General features: G+C 42.1%; 1 protein-coding gene across 2 annotated transcripts in view; it reads left to right on the forward strand.

The window, feature by feature from the left end:
- Positions 1-17,477, forward strand: part of usp5 (ubiquitin specific peptidase 5 (isopeptidase T)) — a 21,988-nt gene extending 4,511 nt beyond the window's left edge. The window contains exons 8-20 of one of the 2 annotated variants that reach the window (XM_034221569.1): positions 1,455-1,648; positions 1,922-1,993; positions 3,573-3,660; positions 4,517-4,642; positions 4,732-4,885; positions 5,748-5,910; positions 8,144-8,232; positions 10,101-10,286; positions 11,129-11,272; positions 12,147-12,283; positions 15,195-15,348; positions 15,999-16,083; positions 16,665-17,477. In XM_034221569.1, the coding sequence (XP_034077460.1) occupies positions 1,455-1,648; positions 1,922-1,993; positions 3,573-3,660; positions 4,517-4,642; positions 4,732-4,885; positions 5,748-5,910; positions 8,144-8,232; positions 10,101-10,286; positions 11,129-11,272; positions 12,147-12,283; positions 15,195-15,348; positions 15,999-16,083; positions 16,665-16,758 (1,686 nt within the window). In that variant the 3' untranslated portion in view covers positions 16,759-17,477. The remainder of the gene's footprint in view (positions 1-1,454; positions 1,649-1,921; positions 1,994-3,572; positions 3,661-4,516; positions 4,643-4,731; positions 4,886-5,747; positions 5,911-8,143; positions 8,233-10,100; positions 10,287-11,128; positions 11,273-12,146; positions 12,284-15,194; positions 15,349-15,998; positions 16,084-16,664) is intronic. The other variant, XM_034221570.1, reaches the window with a different exon arrangement.
- Positions 17,478-17,652: the final 175 nt, after the last annotated feature.

Raw genomic sequence — 17,652 nt, forward strand, 5'->3', positions numbered from 1 at the left:
CTAAATGCCGCTCCTCTGTCTTCATAGCAGTCAAAGAGACTGAAGTTCCCACTGTGGGTCAAAATAATGCGCTGTGATGTGCAGTCGACACGTTGGATGTGATCCGAATGATCTAACGCAGCCTCCACAGTGTTAAGCTGTAGCCCACCATTTAGCTATCGCTGTTGTTGTCCAGGCGTCTCCCCGGCAAACTTTCAAGTGTGGTCTGCCGCAAGCGAGCGGCAGGAGCGGGTCTGTCAGCATCTGCTGGGTGCTCGGCTTGCTGTTTAAAACACCTTTTTTTGTATCCATATCTCTCGCTAGAATCTCCCACCATCCAACTAACAACAACAACAACAACGTCAAGCCTTTGGGCTCTGAAACTACGGGGAGGGCCGTGGACAAATACACATGCGTTAATCGCACGTTAAAATAATTAGTGGCGTTAACTTGACAGCCCTACTTTGAATGCATTACCCATCATCCTATCCGCCTACTTTCCTCCACACCTGTGTTTTCTCTGTTTCCCTGCTGTTATACATTTATTTGCCACCTGCTTCTCTTCAGATAGAGTGCAGATTACACAGTTGTCTGCAATGTGCCTCTCACTGTGTACTTTAATGTTGTTTCTCGACTTGCTAATGTATTGCACACACATAATGATGTTGCACAGACAGGGGGTGGAGGAGCTGTGCTACAATAGAGCATAAGACAACAGGCAGCACTTGGTGATGAGTTTTGTAGCGTCTTCCTTCCTAGAAGATGCTGCAAAGCAATTATCGCCTGTACCCAGTGTTGATTTTAAAAGCCTTTTTTATTTAGTCTTTGTTCTGTCAAAACATCCTTATCATTCGTTCAACCTCCTTTAGAATTTGCAGTTCTTAAATGCGCCCTATTGTGTTTTTCCAAATATGCTTTTCACACACTTCCCCCTCTGCCTAAAACGCCTAGATTGGACTCCTTTGTTTACTTCTGTAACAGAGTGACACCACTACGTAACACTCGCGCTTCTATTGGCTAGCGCTCCAACACATTGTACGTTAGGCAAAGGGGCGGGACATATCTAAGCGGTTGACCAATCACACAGAGCCGGCCAGCTAACCAATCAGAATAGACTGGGCTCTGGTGTCAGACAGAGGGTGAAAAGAGGTGCTGCAGCATGAGAGAGTATGAGAGAAATAAAGAGCTTTTTGAACATTAAAGCATGGAGACATGTCCCAGTAGAGACACTAACTACATACAATTATGAACCAATAGAGTAGCATAATACGGCCCCTTTAAACTACATTTTAGTCTAGTCCTTTTTTGTCAACAATATTGTATTTTGATAAGAGCCCTGTAAGTATTTAATGACACTGGTTCTGTCTTATCCTCATCTCTCGACGTATTTAGTCATACTCTTCATTAACAGAAATGAGCCCTGCTTGTCCCCTTCATCCTTCATCCTGTAATCACGTTGACTCCTCTGTCCTCAGACTGAGCGGACGATGACAGAGCTGGAGATCGCTGTGAACCAGCGCGTTGGGGAGTGGGAGGTTATCCAGGAGTCGGGGACCACCCTGCGGCCCCTGTTTGGCCCCGGTGTGACTGGCATGAAGAATCTGGGCAACAGCTGCTACCTCAACTCTGTCATGCAAGTGCTCTTCACCGTGCCAGACTTCCAGCAAAAGTGAGCACCCTCTTTTATACAAAGCCCCCATCCTCCTGTTACTCCCAGCTGTTAGGCTGAAAACAACTGTCTTATAAAAGACAATGGAATTATTTTGGCAAATTTCAATGGAAATAATATGAAAAACTATGTTTAAAGCTGGCTATTACAGCAATAGGGTTGTAATAATTATTCCTGATTGGTTGAATATTCCTCTAACAACACTGTCCAGATATATGTGTAAAATACTGAATGCAAAGATTTATTTCATATCCTTCAACTCACGTCTTCCAGGTATGTGTCCAACATCGACAAGATCATTGATGAAGCCCCAAGCGACCCCACCCAGGACTTCAAAACCCAAGTGTGAGTGTCTGCCTCTTTTATAACTAGCTCTTGTGTTACTGTTGGATGCCTGAAAGCCCGCTTCAGTGGTTTGTGCAAAAAGAAAAGAACCCCGTTTGATCAAAAATTCCAAATTCCAAAGCGCGTTCTTTTTCAAATCTCTTCTCACTTAAAACAATTTCTATGCAATCAAACACTCATCATACCCTTTTTCCCATTATATCTTGAAAAAGCTACCATCTTAGTAACAGTCGATGAAAGGAGCCATCCACTGAAACACACTCAAAGTGGGCCAGTTGTCAGACACACAGCTGATGACAGATTCCTTTCCAGGCAGCTCCATATTTAAATGCGTCTCCCTCTCTTCTTTTGCTATCAGAAGGGTTTAGTCACACTTATACTGACACTTGGCCCCTTGTCAGTTTAGCATTATGTCTCTTTTTGTGGAAACACAAGTGAATCCTTAATTTGGTGTTGCTCATGTGTGTCTAACCCAGTGTTTTTCAAAGTTGGGGCCGACCCTCCGGGGGGCCGCCAGGGGCCTCCAGGGGGGGTCACGCAAAGTTTGAGGGAAAGAGGAATTTTTTTCTTTTTTTAAAGTTACTTTTTTTAAATATCTATCAATCTGTGTGTCCTCCTTTGATGCCAATCTTTTAATATTTTTTATTTATTAATATTTTATTTTATTGTTTTTAAATCACGCGACCGCCCTTCAAGCCAATCAGAATCGAGCTCCGCTACTGAGAGTGAAACTGAGTATCTGCTCAGCTTTTGGAGCAAGTGAGAGCGAGTGGATATTTCGCTCTGCAGCTGGATGAGAGCACGGATGTAGCAAATATTGATGTTTATATATATGAATATAAATATGTTTATTGTTAATATTACTGTTGAATATTATATATAATATTATTAAGGCATAAGTAGCTTTCAAAAATGCTAAAAATATATGTTAATCGTTCATATTACTGTTCAAGATTATATAATATTATTAAGACAGAAATCACTTTAAAATGCTTTAAAAATATGTTTACTGTTTAATATTGTAAGAATGTTTATAACAGAAGACACAATGAATGTAATGAATGACAAACAAAAGATAAATACAATTTTTTTAAATTATTAATACAAATATATATATTAAGAAAATGTATTCAGCTGTATGATTAATTTGTCGTATTTTCCATCATAATGTACTCATCATTTTTTTTTTAATTGCAACTTGCAGGGGGGTCCCCGCCAGAGGATAATGCTATATGGGGGCCCTTGGCATGGCAAAGTTTGGGAACCCCTGTCCTAACCAACAACTTGACTTGTCACTTTAACGTGGCACAACTGTCCGATATAAGATGATAAGACTATATTAATCAATATAATCGCGTGTTTTGAAACAGAAATATGTCAGATTTAATTATTTTCTTTGGCCAAACAATCTCTTGTTTTGTTGCTGTCCAAAAACGTCCACACCCAACAGAGATCTCCTTCCTGATTAGTCATTCCAACAAGCTATTTGAAAGCCAAAAATACATGTAGGCCTTTATCCAAATCCTCCTCCTGTGTGTGTGGATGTGCAGTGTTGTCAGCTTTGTTTTCTTTTCCACAGAGCCAAGCTCGGCTACGGTCTGTTGTCAGGAGACTATTCCAAACCAGCACCAGACCCTGCAGATGAAACTGGTGCATCTGAACCCAGGGTAGGAAGAAACAGCTGATTCACACTTCTTAGCTTTGTCTTAGATACACTATATAGACAAAAGTATTGTGCCACCTACACATTACACCTAGCTTTCATGACATCCAAATTCTTAGGCATTAATATGAAGTTGGAGAGACGAAATGTCACAAACTGACTTGTTGAAACGGTGGCATCCTATTGCAGTAGCACGTACAAATTCACTGAGCTCTTTAGAACGACCCATTCTTTGGAAAATGTTTGTAAAGGCAGACTGCATGGCTAGGTGCTTGATTGTATACACCTGTGGCAATGGGACTGAATGAAACAACTGAATTCAATGATTAAGGGGAGCGTCCCAATACTTTTGTCTAGATCAGGCCCTACAAGAGCTTTTAAAGAATATAATATGTTTATTATACGGTTACATGCCGATTTACAGAAGCGTTGCCCATAAACTACATGTCCCACAATGCACCTCAAATTTGACTTTTATCTCAGAATTTGACTTATTTTTCGAAATGTTACTTTTTTCCCCAAAATGTCACTTTTTTTTTACTTTGTTTTCAGAATGTGGAAATGTGTTTTTTTAAATCATTTTGTGACATTCTCACTGAAGAGACTTGCAATTATTTCCCTTAGACTTCTGCTTTCAGACGTAGTTACTTATGAAGTTATTACCCTATCCCATAATAATCCAATGCATAGGCAATAATGTAATATAATGTATTTTTATATAGTCTTAAAGTTACAACCGGCCCTTTGAGTGCAACCATTATGCTAATGTGCCGTGATGAAATTGAGTTTGACCCCCCTGGTCTACATGGTGTATAAGCCCTCCCCCTTGACACATCTAACTGTTTAATCTCTGTTCGCAGGGAGACCAAATCGGCATAGCACCTCGAATGTTCAAAGCACTCGTTGGGCGAGGCCACCCAGAGTTCTCCACCAACCGGCAGCAGGATGCTCAGGAGTTTTTATTGCACTTCATAAACATGGTGGAGGTAAAGTAACACACTCTCACTCTGCTTCTCGTTTTTTTATGGTCACCAACTGTTCTCTGTCTGACATTAGCATTTATTTTCCCCCACAGAGGAACTGTCGCACTGGGTCCAACCCGTCTGAAGCCTTCAGGTTCCTGGTGGAGGAGAGGATTGTGTGTCAGCAGTCGCAGAAAGCCAAGTACACACAGAGGGTGGATTACATGGTGCAACTGCCAGTGCAGATGGACCAGGCCACCAACACAGGTGAGGGGAAACAATGTCCATAGGCTAGAGTTAATGTTTTTCACAATAGATGAGAGTAACACCTACGTCACTTCCGGGTGAAAATTACGGCCCCGCCCACTTTTTGGGGAAAACAACAGGCGGAAAATAATAGTTTTATCATGCCAACAAGCTGCTGTGTCGTTTATTGCACCTCAAACATTAAAACAAATCCAGAGTTCAGTGTCTCTGTACTTCCTCTAAGAACAAAGGACAGTAACAGAAGAGCTCTCTGGCTTCAGGCTCGATCGCCGTTCAAATGACAGCGTTGGTTTCCCCCAAAAGTGGGCGGGGCCGTAAAGTGACCTGTTACTCTCATCTATGGACATCGATCGCCTACTGCTATATTTAACCATATATCGAGCCCGATCATCGATTTCCAATGATTTAATGTAATTGTTTGCCTGACTGGCCATCGCTCTTTGAAGATCCAGAAATCCACGGTTTTCTTACATTTCTGATCGGATTGGCAAAAACTTCAGAACTTGTATTGACCGCCATTCAAAATGTACGGGGCGTACTTTTTGCCCGGAAGTGACGTAGGTGTTAAACTCATGTATTGGAATACACTATACACTTTTTTTTCCAACATCACCCTAACCCTAACCCTCATGTAAAAAAAAATCCCCTATTGCATTACTTTTGTCTCTTGGCATCTCAAACCAGATACAAAAAGGACCAGAGATAGCTCAGCATTGAATATTTATGACAAAACATACTCCAAAGTTATCATTGCCATTCATTTCTTGAGGTATGACGGACATCTGTCAACTTTATTTCTCCCAGTTGCATTTTTAGTGTAACTGTGATTTTTTTCTCAACCTTGTGCATATTTGTCCAACAGAAGAGCTTCAGGAGGCAGAGCGCCGGCGTGAGGAGGGGGACAGCTCTGCCCCCACAGTGCGAGCTCAAATCCCCTTCACAGCCTGCATGGCGGCGCTGAATGAACCCGAGGTGCTCACAGACTTCTGGAGCTCAGCCGTGCAGTCCAAGACTACTGCCACCAAGTATGAAGACACACACACACACACACACACACACACACACACACACACACACACACACACACACACACACACACACACACACACTGAAAGGGATGTTAGATCTTAAAGGTCCCCTATTATGCTAATTTTCATCAATATATTATAGGTCTCAGATATATACAGAGCCTGTCTCTGATTGGCTGAAACACCAAACAGATCATTGCAGCATTACCCATAATCCCCTATGTTTCAGCCCTGTTTCCAAAGTGCTGATTCTCTGTCTGTTACTTGAGATGAAAATAAGGAGCCCCTCCCCACGCCCCTCTGAGAGAGATTTGGTTACAAAGAACACAATGGTGCTCTAGAGGAGATTCAGGTGATAAGGTGGGGGGGGGTTACCTTGGTTGCTGATTGGCTAATGGTTACACAAGACAACACATCGTTATGACATCATAAAGTGGCCAAAATCTGATCAGCTCATTTTCAGACAGGTTTTTATAGAAATGGATCAAAAAGAGAGAGAATCTTTGTTCCTGAAACTTTCAGAGTCTCTTTCCACAGAGGGGACACATGTTGATGTAGAAGAGACATGAAGAAGAGGGGACACATGTTGATGTAGAAGAGACATGAAGAAGAGGGGACACATGGTGATGTAGAAGAGACATGAAGAAGAGGGGACACATGTTGATGTAGAAGAGACATGAAGAAGAGGGGACACATGTTGATGTAGAAGAGACATGAAGAAGAGGGGACACATGTTGATGTAGAAGAGACATGAAGAAGAGGGGACACATGGTGATGAAGAAGAGACATGAAGAAGAGGGGACACATGTTGATGTAGAGGAGACATGAAGAAGAGGGGACACATGTTGATGTAGAAGAGACATGAAGAAGAGGGGACACATGTTGATGTAGAAGAGACATGAAGAAGAGGGGACACATGTTGATGTAGAAGAGACATGAAGAAGAGGGGACACATGTTGATGTAGAGGAGACATGAAGAAGAGGGGGACACATGTTGATGTAGAAAGAGACATGAAGAAGAGGGGACACATGTTGATGTAGAAGAGGACATGTAGAAGAGGGGACACATGTTGATGTAGAAGAGACATGAAGAAGAGGGGACACATGTTGATGTAGAAAAGACATGAAGAAGAGGGGACACATGTTGATGTAGAAGAGACATGAAGAAGAGGGGACACATGTTGATGTAGAAGAGACATGGAGAAGAGGGGACACATGTTGATGTAGAAGAGACATGAAGAAGAGGGGACACATGTTGATGTAGAAGAGACATGTAGAAGAGGGGACACATGTTGATGTAGAAGAGACATGAAGAAGAGGGGACACATGTTGATGTAGAAGAGACATGAAGAAGAGGGGACACATGTTGATGTAGAAGAGACATGTAGAAGAGGGGACACATGTTGATGTAGAAGAGACATGAAGAAGAGGGGACACATGGTGATGTAGAAGAGACATGAAGAAGAGGGGACACATGTTGATGTAGAAGAGACATGAAGAAGAGGGGACACATGTTGATGTAGAAGAGACATGTAGAAGAGGGGACACATGTTGATGTAGAAGAGACATGAAGAAGAGGGGACACATGGTGATGTAGAAGAGACATGAAGAAGAGGGGACACATGTTGATGTAGAAGAGACATGAAGAAGAGGGGTCACATGTTGATGTAGAAGAGACATGAAGAAGAGGGGACACATGTTGATGTAGAAGAGACATGAAGAAGAGGGGACACATGTTGATGTAGAAGAGACATGAAGAAGAGGGGACACATGTTGATGTAGAAGAGACATGAAGAAGAGGGGACACATGTTGATGTAGAAGAGACATGAAGAAGAGGGGACACATGTTGATGTAGAAGAGACATGAAGAAGAGGGGACACATGTTGATGTAGAAGAGACATGAAGAAGAGGGGTCACATGTTGATGTAGAAGAGACATGAAGAAGAGGGGACACATGTTGATGTAGAAGAGACATGAAGAAGAGGGGGACACATGTTGATGTAGAAGAGACATGAAGAAGAGGGGACACATGTTGATGTAGAAGAGACATGAAGAAGAGGGGACACATGTTGATGTAGAAGAGACATGAAGAAGAGGGGACACATGTTGATGTAGAAGAGACATGAAGAAGAGGGGACACATGTTGATGTAGAAGAGACATGAACAAGTGCATAATAGGTGACCTTTTAAGATGCCTCGATTAACTCCATCTTTCGTCTCATTTGTCAGAACGACCCGCTTCGCCTCTTTCCCCGATCACCTGGTCATCCAGATTAAGAAGTTCACCTTCGGCCTGGACTGGGTGCCCAAGAAACTGGGTGAGCAAAGATATTATTATTATTATAGGATTGTGTTCAAGCGATCAGTGCTTTTCTTTCTCTACACAGAAGATCCTGAATTGGAAATCCACTTATCTCACATTAGCAGATAATATTGTCTGAAGGGACTTGTTTGAAACTCCTGTTACTCATGCAGCAATAATGTTCAACAGGCTCACTGTTATTTATACAGTTGTCTTTCATAACGTGACAAAATACTTTCTCTTTCTGATCGACTGGTGTCTTTTGCCTCTCATGAGCTTGTGGGTGTGTTTATAGACTTTTACATAAATACCTAACAGATTCTGATTACTTCCTGTTCCTACTACACTGGCACACAGCAAATAGGTTCATTTCCAGAGAAATCTATTGGCACACATAAAAGTTAAATCTTAGATCGTGGAGCAGAGATCAACTGTGTTTCCGTCTTGTGGAAAATCAAAGGCAGTGCGATTGTTTATCTCCTGCATTGTTACAACCCAAAGTTGGACATAGGGGTGAAGGGTGTAACAAAACACTATATGAACAATATGAAGTGTCATTTGTCTTTTTTTCAATATTATTTTGACGGATGTAGAGGCGGATTGTTGCCCATGGCCAAAATAATAAAAAACCTGCCATAAGTATAAATAAAAGCACAATAGCTGATTATCTACTCCAGTTAACGTTTTCAATCTTAAACATAACTCTAAATTAGGGATAGGCAACTTGGATGGTGGTGGGGGCCACATCATTTATGTACTGGCCACCAGGGGGCCGCAGATTCACTTGGAACACACACACACACACACACACACACACACACACACACACACACACACACACACACACACACACACACACACTCAGCGTTGTGGCTTACCCCTGAATTCAGTGAAAAGATATTCTTTCTCCCACTTGTTTGGGGGATTTTCCTCAGACACCTTTCTCTTGCTCATGCCGACATCCACAGAGGGTCGCAACGGCTCATTTAAAAATAAATATGGATTTGTGAAAAAAATAATAGTTTTTCGGGGTTCGGGTGTTTTTTAAAATTTTAAATAAACAAAGTCTTGGCTTTTAGAATATGAAACTTTTATTGCCAACATCACACGATGAATACATGTTTGAAGCTTGTAAAGGGAAGAAGACAGCTCTCACTCGCACCCTGCTGTTCCTCAGCGCCGCCCCCCCTCCCTCCGGCTCACATTATGAATGTAAGCGTATAGTAATCATAGATAACACGGCAGGGTCCGTGACAGTTTGTTTTCATCTGATTTCAATTAAACAAAGTCTTTCAGAATATTAAACTTGTTTCGGCAAATTCAGATAATAAATACAACTTTGAAGCTTCGGCATAATTACAAGCGGAGAACGGAGTAACTTCACGTCACAGCAGGCATAACAACAGCCGGTGTTTCCCGTGAGTGTTTTCCCCGAGAAACAAACACGATACACACAAACGCGTCACAGATTATTTTGCGGTATTTGGCTGCCGAACGAAATCAAGTAAAAATCGGTCCGCCATTTTCCCATCCCTGCTCTAAAGGCATGAGGCAGAAACAATCCTATGCAGCCAACACACTAATCTAATTCTGGTATAATATTAATGACATTAGTGCCGCCTAATCTTTACCTGCAAAGTGCAGAAATACCTAATTATGAGACATTCAAAACATTTAAAAGTTGTATTTAAATGTTGATTAGATTCCGAATGATTTCCCCTAGATCCCTGCTGTGGGCGAACAGTAACAAGTAACAGCATCTCAGAGGACATTTGAACATTTCTCACCCAGTTGTACATCATTATAATATTAAAGTGTGTTAACCAACCATTTGCTCTAAAGTGAATGATGAGTTATTAATGTGTAGTTTTTCTTTCTATACAGACGTGAGCATCGACGTTCCCGACACTCTGGACCTGAGCGCGCTGCGAGCCACCGGTCAGCAGCCGGGGGAGGAGCTTCTTCCAGAGGTGGCTCCGCCCCCTCTCATGACCCCAGACGTGGAGGTTAAAGGTATCCTGGGTTTCCATGGCAACGAGGAAGACGACTCTCTCTACTCCCCACTGCTGTGTTAGTCTGTCTGGCGTTTTCGGCTCTTCTCCCCCCCCCCCCCCTCATCTCTCATTTGTCCTCCCTCGTTTCTGCCTTTTCTGTTTCCTCACATCCTTCTGTTGCCATGGTTTCTAACTATTTATTCATTTTCACATCATGTCAAGTGATTCTAAAGTCATTCATTTATATTTTGTTGAACATGAGTTGATTTTTCTGTTTATTATTTCATTATTTCGCCTTTTGTCAGCATCTCATTTGAAACGTTTTTTTTAACGTGGCAATAGACAAGTTGTTTTGCTTTATTGTATCATTATGTAGTAAATGTTGACTGCCAGTGTTTCCGCCAGACCAGGGCTGAGAGGGCGTCCACCCCGAGAGCAGGGGGGGGGGGGGGGGTTGAGACGTCAAGTCGTGTCACGTGACTTGAATTTTGAATTGAGCCGTCCCTTATAGATACTATCTCTTTGCGTATTAGTGATGGGGATTCCGGCTCTTTTTAGTGAGCCGGATCATTTGGCTCGGCTCACTAAGAAGAGCCGGCTCTTTCGGCTTCATTTGCATTAAGCTAAGTAGTTGCAGCACACGAGGAGAGGGAGTCCACTTAGTAAAAGAGCTGTGGAAATGAATGGGAATTAATTACAATATAATACACTTCATTGCTTTTTCCTGACGGTCTGAATAAGGCTTTTAATTGGTCGCCATTAGTAGCCTTTGAGGAAATCAAAAAGCGATCAAGTCGTTTTTGTGAAACAGTAGGAAAGTTGTCTATTGCCATTTATTAAGGAAACACAAAACAACAATGATTTCACATCGGTGTTTCTACACAAAGTCATTTAACTTTTCCCTCTCCACACATCCAGCTCCAGTGCTCGACGACTCCACTGTGTCCCAGCTTTGTGAGATGGGATTCCCCCTGGAGGCGTGCAGGAAGGCGGTGTACTACACTGGGAACACTGGGATCGATGCTGCCATGAACTGGATCATGGGCCACATGGATGACGCAGGTGTGCAGAGAGAACTCGCATGAAAACAAGTCATCCATCAATCTGATCGCTCCTCTCACTGTCTTTACGAGCCACAATGTTGATTTACTATTTTGATTATTTAATCGTTTAATCATGCGTAAAATATTGATTGACGCTGTGATTGCCTCAGCTGGTACAAAAGAGTCCTGCTGACGATATTCTGCGTTCATTTTGGTTGTGAAACCATTTTGACCGCTGCACTGCAGAGAAAGTTGTTTATTTTATGTGACGTAACTGTCTCCATCATCGACTAATGTACCGAAACAAGCAAACAATATATTGTGTGTGGATGTATAATAAGAACTGGATACAGCGTGGGAGGCGGGGTCTCGTTCATTCCTATGAGAGCTGCTCATTGGAGCATGAAGACAAAATGGCCCAACTTTGAGAGAGCGAAACGTCACGAAAGTATTCATATAATCCGTTCTTATTGTGCATCCATGGGTAAAGGTCAAACTCATGTAGTACTGAACACGTCACATGAACGTGCCGGGCGGCGCGGTCCCGTGGGTTAGATGCGCGTTCATAATGCCGAGGGAAATAACTCAGAATAACGTTATTAGCACATTTTACAACTTGAGGACCGAATGTTTTTAATAAGGGCTATACAAGTGTTCATACTGGGTAGTTTAAAAAAAATTATCGAACGATTTACAGACGTCTCTTTCCCAATGTTAGTCAATGGGAAAAAGTCTTTCCGGGCCCAGCGACTGATACGGAAGTGTAGTACCGCCGTTTGGCCACAACGAATATTTTCCTCGGAGTCCGGCGCACTTCCTGGAGGCTTGGTGAGAAGTGGGAAAGATTGCTGTTTTACTCTCACTCATGTTGTCCTCGCTCTGATTGGCTGCAGACTTCGCCTCCCCCCTGGTGATGCCGGGCTGCAGCTCCGGCACCACGCCCACTGAGAGCCTCTCTGAGGAGCACCTGGCCACCATCGTGTCCATGGGCTTCAGCCGGGAACAGGCCACCAAAGCACTCAGAGCCACGGTGAGAATCATACACTTTATTTTACATGGTGAACGAACAAACAAACAAAAGGGGCAAATAATAAAGTAAAAAATGCAATAAATAGCAGCCCAAAGTGCTTACAGAACAAGAGGTAAGATAAAGCATCTACCGTGATCCTAATGAAATTCCCTTGAATTAAAGCTGACAAGAAATTAAAATAGGTTCAAATGAATTATTAAAGACCGTGGTACCGTTACGCTCCGACATTATCAGTCTTTTTATCGGTACTGGAGACATCTAAAAAAATATGTCATGTATTATTGCTACACAAACATTATATTGCAGTTTTAGTGTCGCCAACTCCGTTTCTAATACGCAAAAAGACTGCAAAATGTGTCTATGATGTATTTTTGATCTTTCCAATCCAGACGAGATCTCTCTCTCTCCCCCGTCTGTGTGCGAGGGGGCGGGGCAGTTTACACACACAGCTGCTACATGCATGACACACACACGCAACACTCTCTCACATGCTGCTACATGCAACACACACACGCTCTCTCTCTCACACGCAGCTGAAGAGACTTCCAATGATTTGCCCCAGACTTCTGCTTTCAGACGTAGTTAATTATTAACTTATTACTAGTGATGGCAAAATGAAGCTTTGAATGAAGCGTCGAACCACTTGGACAATTGTGTCGGAAATAGGTTTATTTCTCGAAGCTTCAGTTACAGCGACCTCTCCTGGCGAAGTGCAAGGCTGCAGTGGGTTTAACGTATCTTTGCCTTGAAAAATATTCGATGCACACACACACACTAAGACTGAATATCATGTTCTATTTGCAATTAAAGATTGATAATTGTGTGTATTGGGTTATTGAGAAGAGACTAGAGAGTGCTGGAAAACACTTTGGGAGGAGAGGGCCTTTTATCAGTTATTAAAGTTGAAAAGCAATGATTAAAATACGTCCATTCCGGGCTTTGAACCAGCTGCGCGGAGGACATCGCTGCGCGGAGGACATCGCTGCGCGGAGGACATCGCTGCGCGGAGGACATCGCCGCATTCGGGCCGCCGGCTCTACCCACTGGGCTATCTATTCCTTGAAATATTTAACTGTTTTCATATTACTGATAATTGTCTTTTTGTTCACAACTTCTCCACATTTCGAAGACTGTTTCCCGAGCCAGAACGACCTATCTTTCTTCCTGGCTTGCTCTATAATGATATCAAATGCAATAACAACAACAACTCAACAGCAACAACGCAAACTACGACAACAACCCACACATTGTGCATTGTTTAGAGCAGTCATAAAGTGTTGAAGCGCTCAAATTCAAAACTGTTTCAACCTGTCACCTGTCAGAATCGAGACGAGGCAGTGCATTGAATCGCGTGAATGGACCGCGAACCAGTCAAGTTCGCGGTCATTCAGGAAATGAAGCAGCTGCTGCTTCGGACGTCACATGTCACGTGATTTGAAGTAAGCTTCGAAGCACTGTTTCTATGGAATAGGAAGTCCAGGGTTGAAGCTCCGTTCGAAGCTTCAGTGTCAAACTGCCATCACTACTTATTACCCTATCCCATAATAATCCAATGCAGAGGCAATCATGTCATATAATACATACGTTTTATATATGTATTTTCATATAGTCTTAAAGTTACAACCGGCCCTTTGAGTGCAACCATAATGCTGATGTGGCCCGTGATGAAATTGAGTTTGACCCCCCTGGACTAAGATGTCTCCGAAGCACCAGTATGTGGTTGTGATAAAGAAATCTGCATTAGCTTCCACAGGTCTTCATATTTGCACAAAGTAAACGGTCAGAAATTATTTTTAAAAGATCTGACACGCCTAGTTTGGTCGTTCTTAAAGACTCAAACTAGTTGTTGACCTATATGCCTTCAGGATTTAACTCAAATAACTACTGGTATGTGGTAATGACAAAGACATTTACATTTGCTACCGCAGGTCTTCATATTTCTGCAAATTACACTGTTAGTAATTATTTAAAAAAGATCTGAGTGCAATGTGTCTCAGGACAACACGTTGCAGAAAAAACACGGATAATAACTAGTAATTGGCTTTGGGCTCTAACTGAAGCAACTAAAGACGTTTTTTTAAGGATAATTAGGGTTAGGTTGAGATCTAGATTTCAAAATGTTTCCCCACTTTGTCATTATCACACCATTACATATTAGGAGGACAAAAAGCAGCCGATGGCGGTTTGTGTGACCCTCATTTTAAATGACTGAGATTAGATAAACGTATTTGTTGCCATATTTAGCCTCAGTACCTGTGTCATGTTGAGGCAGAGCCGAGCTCTTTTTATTATACAATTACATTTTCAGTATTCTAGTTATATCATTATGAGATTATCCAACATGTGGCCCCTTTATAGAAGTCGACTCTAATAGCATTTTAAATGCGTTATTAAATTATCAACTCATTGAAAATAAAATGCAGCTACAAGGGTTTAACATGTGTAGAATCTCTCCATTTGATGAAGGCGAAAAGCTTGTAATACAGTTTCAAATTAAATATTATGAGGTAGCAGATAAGACATTATAATTTACAGTCTTTATAAAACATAATTGTTTGGTACATACACATCAAAAAGCACACCATGATCATGTTATACTAAGTACAATGAAAAAGGATAATGATGTAAAAGCTATAATTCGCCCTGATGTCCCAAATTATATTGTAATTGCAATATAAGTCAGTGTATTTATTTAAATGATTCAGGCCTAGCAGCTACCACATAATGCCGTGTAGGAAATGAGTGTCATCCATCTGATGTAACCGCAGTGTTTTTGTAATCTTATTGTCCGCCTGTGAAGAAACGGCATCAGCTCTCGTGGTTCCTCTAACTTGTTCGGTAAAATCCACACTTTCTCCAAAAGCTGAAGTTATTGACATTCTTGATGACGTCTCCTCCTCTTGTTTGACAGAGTAATGTCCTGGACCGGGCGGTGGACTGGATCTTCTCCCACCTGGACGACCTGGAGTCGATGGACGTGTCTGAAGGCGGTCGCTCAGCGGCAGAGAGCGAGGGCGGCAGGGAGCCCCCCCCGCCTGGCCCCCGGGTCAAAGACGGACCAGGAAGTGAGTCCCATCAGAGGAGGCATTACGTTGAGTTAATTCACAAGACATGTCGTGAGCCACGAGTTGACACAGCGGTTGCCAAAACCAATTCTGTAGATCTCTACCCCAGACCCATGTATGTAGCTAGTTCTGAGAGAATAATCAACATTGTGCCTAACAATATATATATATATAACGGAATTTTTCCATTTAACTTTCAGATATGGCAGAAAAAAAGCTCTGTAGCAAACACACACTTATGATACTTATTTGATTAGTTCAGCAGGATAATCTTCACATATTCATTCTCCCTCATTTCTGAAGCATTGATGCTCTCGCCAGAAGTAAAAAGTTAAGCTACAAACAAACGACATCACAGTCACCTGACTTCACGTCACCACCGCTAAGCTAAAGGCGGCTAATGTTCAGCGTGATGACGTTTGGTAGTCTCACTTGGACCCTTGTTAGCAACCACCCTTCTTAAGCTTTGGACCGGAAGTGCTAAAATGCTAACTCATATCCGGGTTTTCAGACTCATTCCTGCACCACTCTGTTTTGTTCAGAAACCTGAAATGTAGACAGCAGTCATCCGCTATTATTACATTTCATATTTTGATCTTATGTACATGGTGTAACTGCGATTGATCTAATGGCTTCCCTCCTTTCTCCAGAGTACGAGCTGTTTGCGTTCATCAGTCACATGGGGACGAGCACAATGTGCGGCCACTACGTCTGCCACATCAAGAAGGATCACCAGTAAGTCTTTCTTTCATTATGTGTTTCTATTCTTGCTATTTCAAGGACTCAATATGTCATTTATAAGTCGAACTGTCGAAACAAAACCTGAGTATGTCACAGTCTAATAGGTTATGTGCTTATTGTTCTCAATCAGAAGGTCATTTATTCATTAAAAGTTGTATTTCTTTAAATCTGTCAAAGTATTCGACATCGCCTCAGCAGGGGGCACCACACTCCACGTCTGCTGTGAACAATAGTTGTTGCTGATGTGAAACAGTGGTTTAAATTGTGCATCAGTACAAAAATGGTACTTTAACCAGGTTTTTCATTTAACTGTGACACAGTTGTAACACTTTAATTTATTTAAAATGTTATATATCTTTCTTCTGGGAGCTCATTGAGTAACTGCAGAGTGCTTCTTACACAAATAAACAACCTGAGATTGCACAAAGAAACCTAATATGACGAAAGCGTTTTTCATTTTAAAACAAGACCCTATGATTTAAAAAAGCGACTCTATTATGTGAACATGATCAAATCCATAGCCTGTCGGTTATGTCGTGGCCCTTTGTGAACCGAGCGATCTCTCTGCTCCACAGGTGGGTCATCTTCAACGATCAGAAGGTCTGCGCTTCGGAGAAACCTCCCAAAGACCTGGGCTATCTCTACTTCTACCGGAGAGTGTCCGAATGAGAGGAACAGGAGCGGTTCACTCGGTGAAGAAGGAGTTATGTGGGCGCTAACACAAACACACAGTTCATAGTCACACCCCACCAAGCTCTTACTGGCACGCTTCACAACTGACAAACGTGTAAATATATCCCTCAGAGTGCACAAATACAGTCACATTAAATCGTGCTGATGTACAGATAAGGAGGTTTTTCCTTTTGATCCGTCGATCTCAAACTAAGGGTCTGTTCAGAGGAGCAGATTTAATTTGTTACCTGGATGACTACGCTGAGAAAACACCTGATATTACCGCGTTTTACTTCCAGATCATTCAGAAAGCCTGTCCCCTGGTACAAGCCTCCCACATCAGAGGGTTGATAACTCCATTCCCTCTTTGCTTAACTCTCTCCGTAATCCACGTCCTGATTTCCCCTCAAAATAAGCCGCTTCCTGATCTTCATTTTTTTTTATTGGACGGTTGCATTTTGGCGTCAGCAGTAAGACACTGACTCCTCCTCCTCCTCCTCCTCCTCCTGCTGCTCCGCGTGTTTCAGTGAGGAAGTTAAAAAACAAACAACCATGAGAGGAAATATCAGTGAATAAATAACAGCTCTAATGTGTGTGACGAATAAAGGAAATAAAAACACCAACTTGTTTTTTCTTTAAGGAGTTTTGTGAGGGTGATCTTTGCAAACATCCTTTGTTACTTCTGCTGTGACAAATAAAGAATTGTCTTTCTGTCATTCTGCCTTGCTTCTTTTGAAAGAGTCGTTGAGGAGTTTGTTTTACCGCTACGATCGATAATAATCCTTCTTAGGTTGCTTTCATGATTTCAAGTTGTTGAGTTGACTCAATCGCACACATCTGTAAGATTTTGTTACAGTTGCTCAATTTTTTTAATTAAAAAAACAAATAGAA

This window comes from Gymnodraco acuticeps, unplaced genomic scaffold, assembly GCF_902827175.1.
Source record: "Gymnodraco acuticeps unplaced genomic scaffold, fGymAcu1.1, whole genome shotgun sequence".
Taxonomy (NCBI): domain Eukaryota; kingdom Metazoa; phylum Chordata; class Actinopteri; order Perciformes; family Bathydraconidae; genus Gymnodraco; species Gymnodraco acuticeps.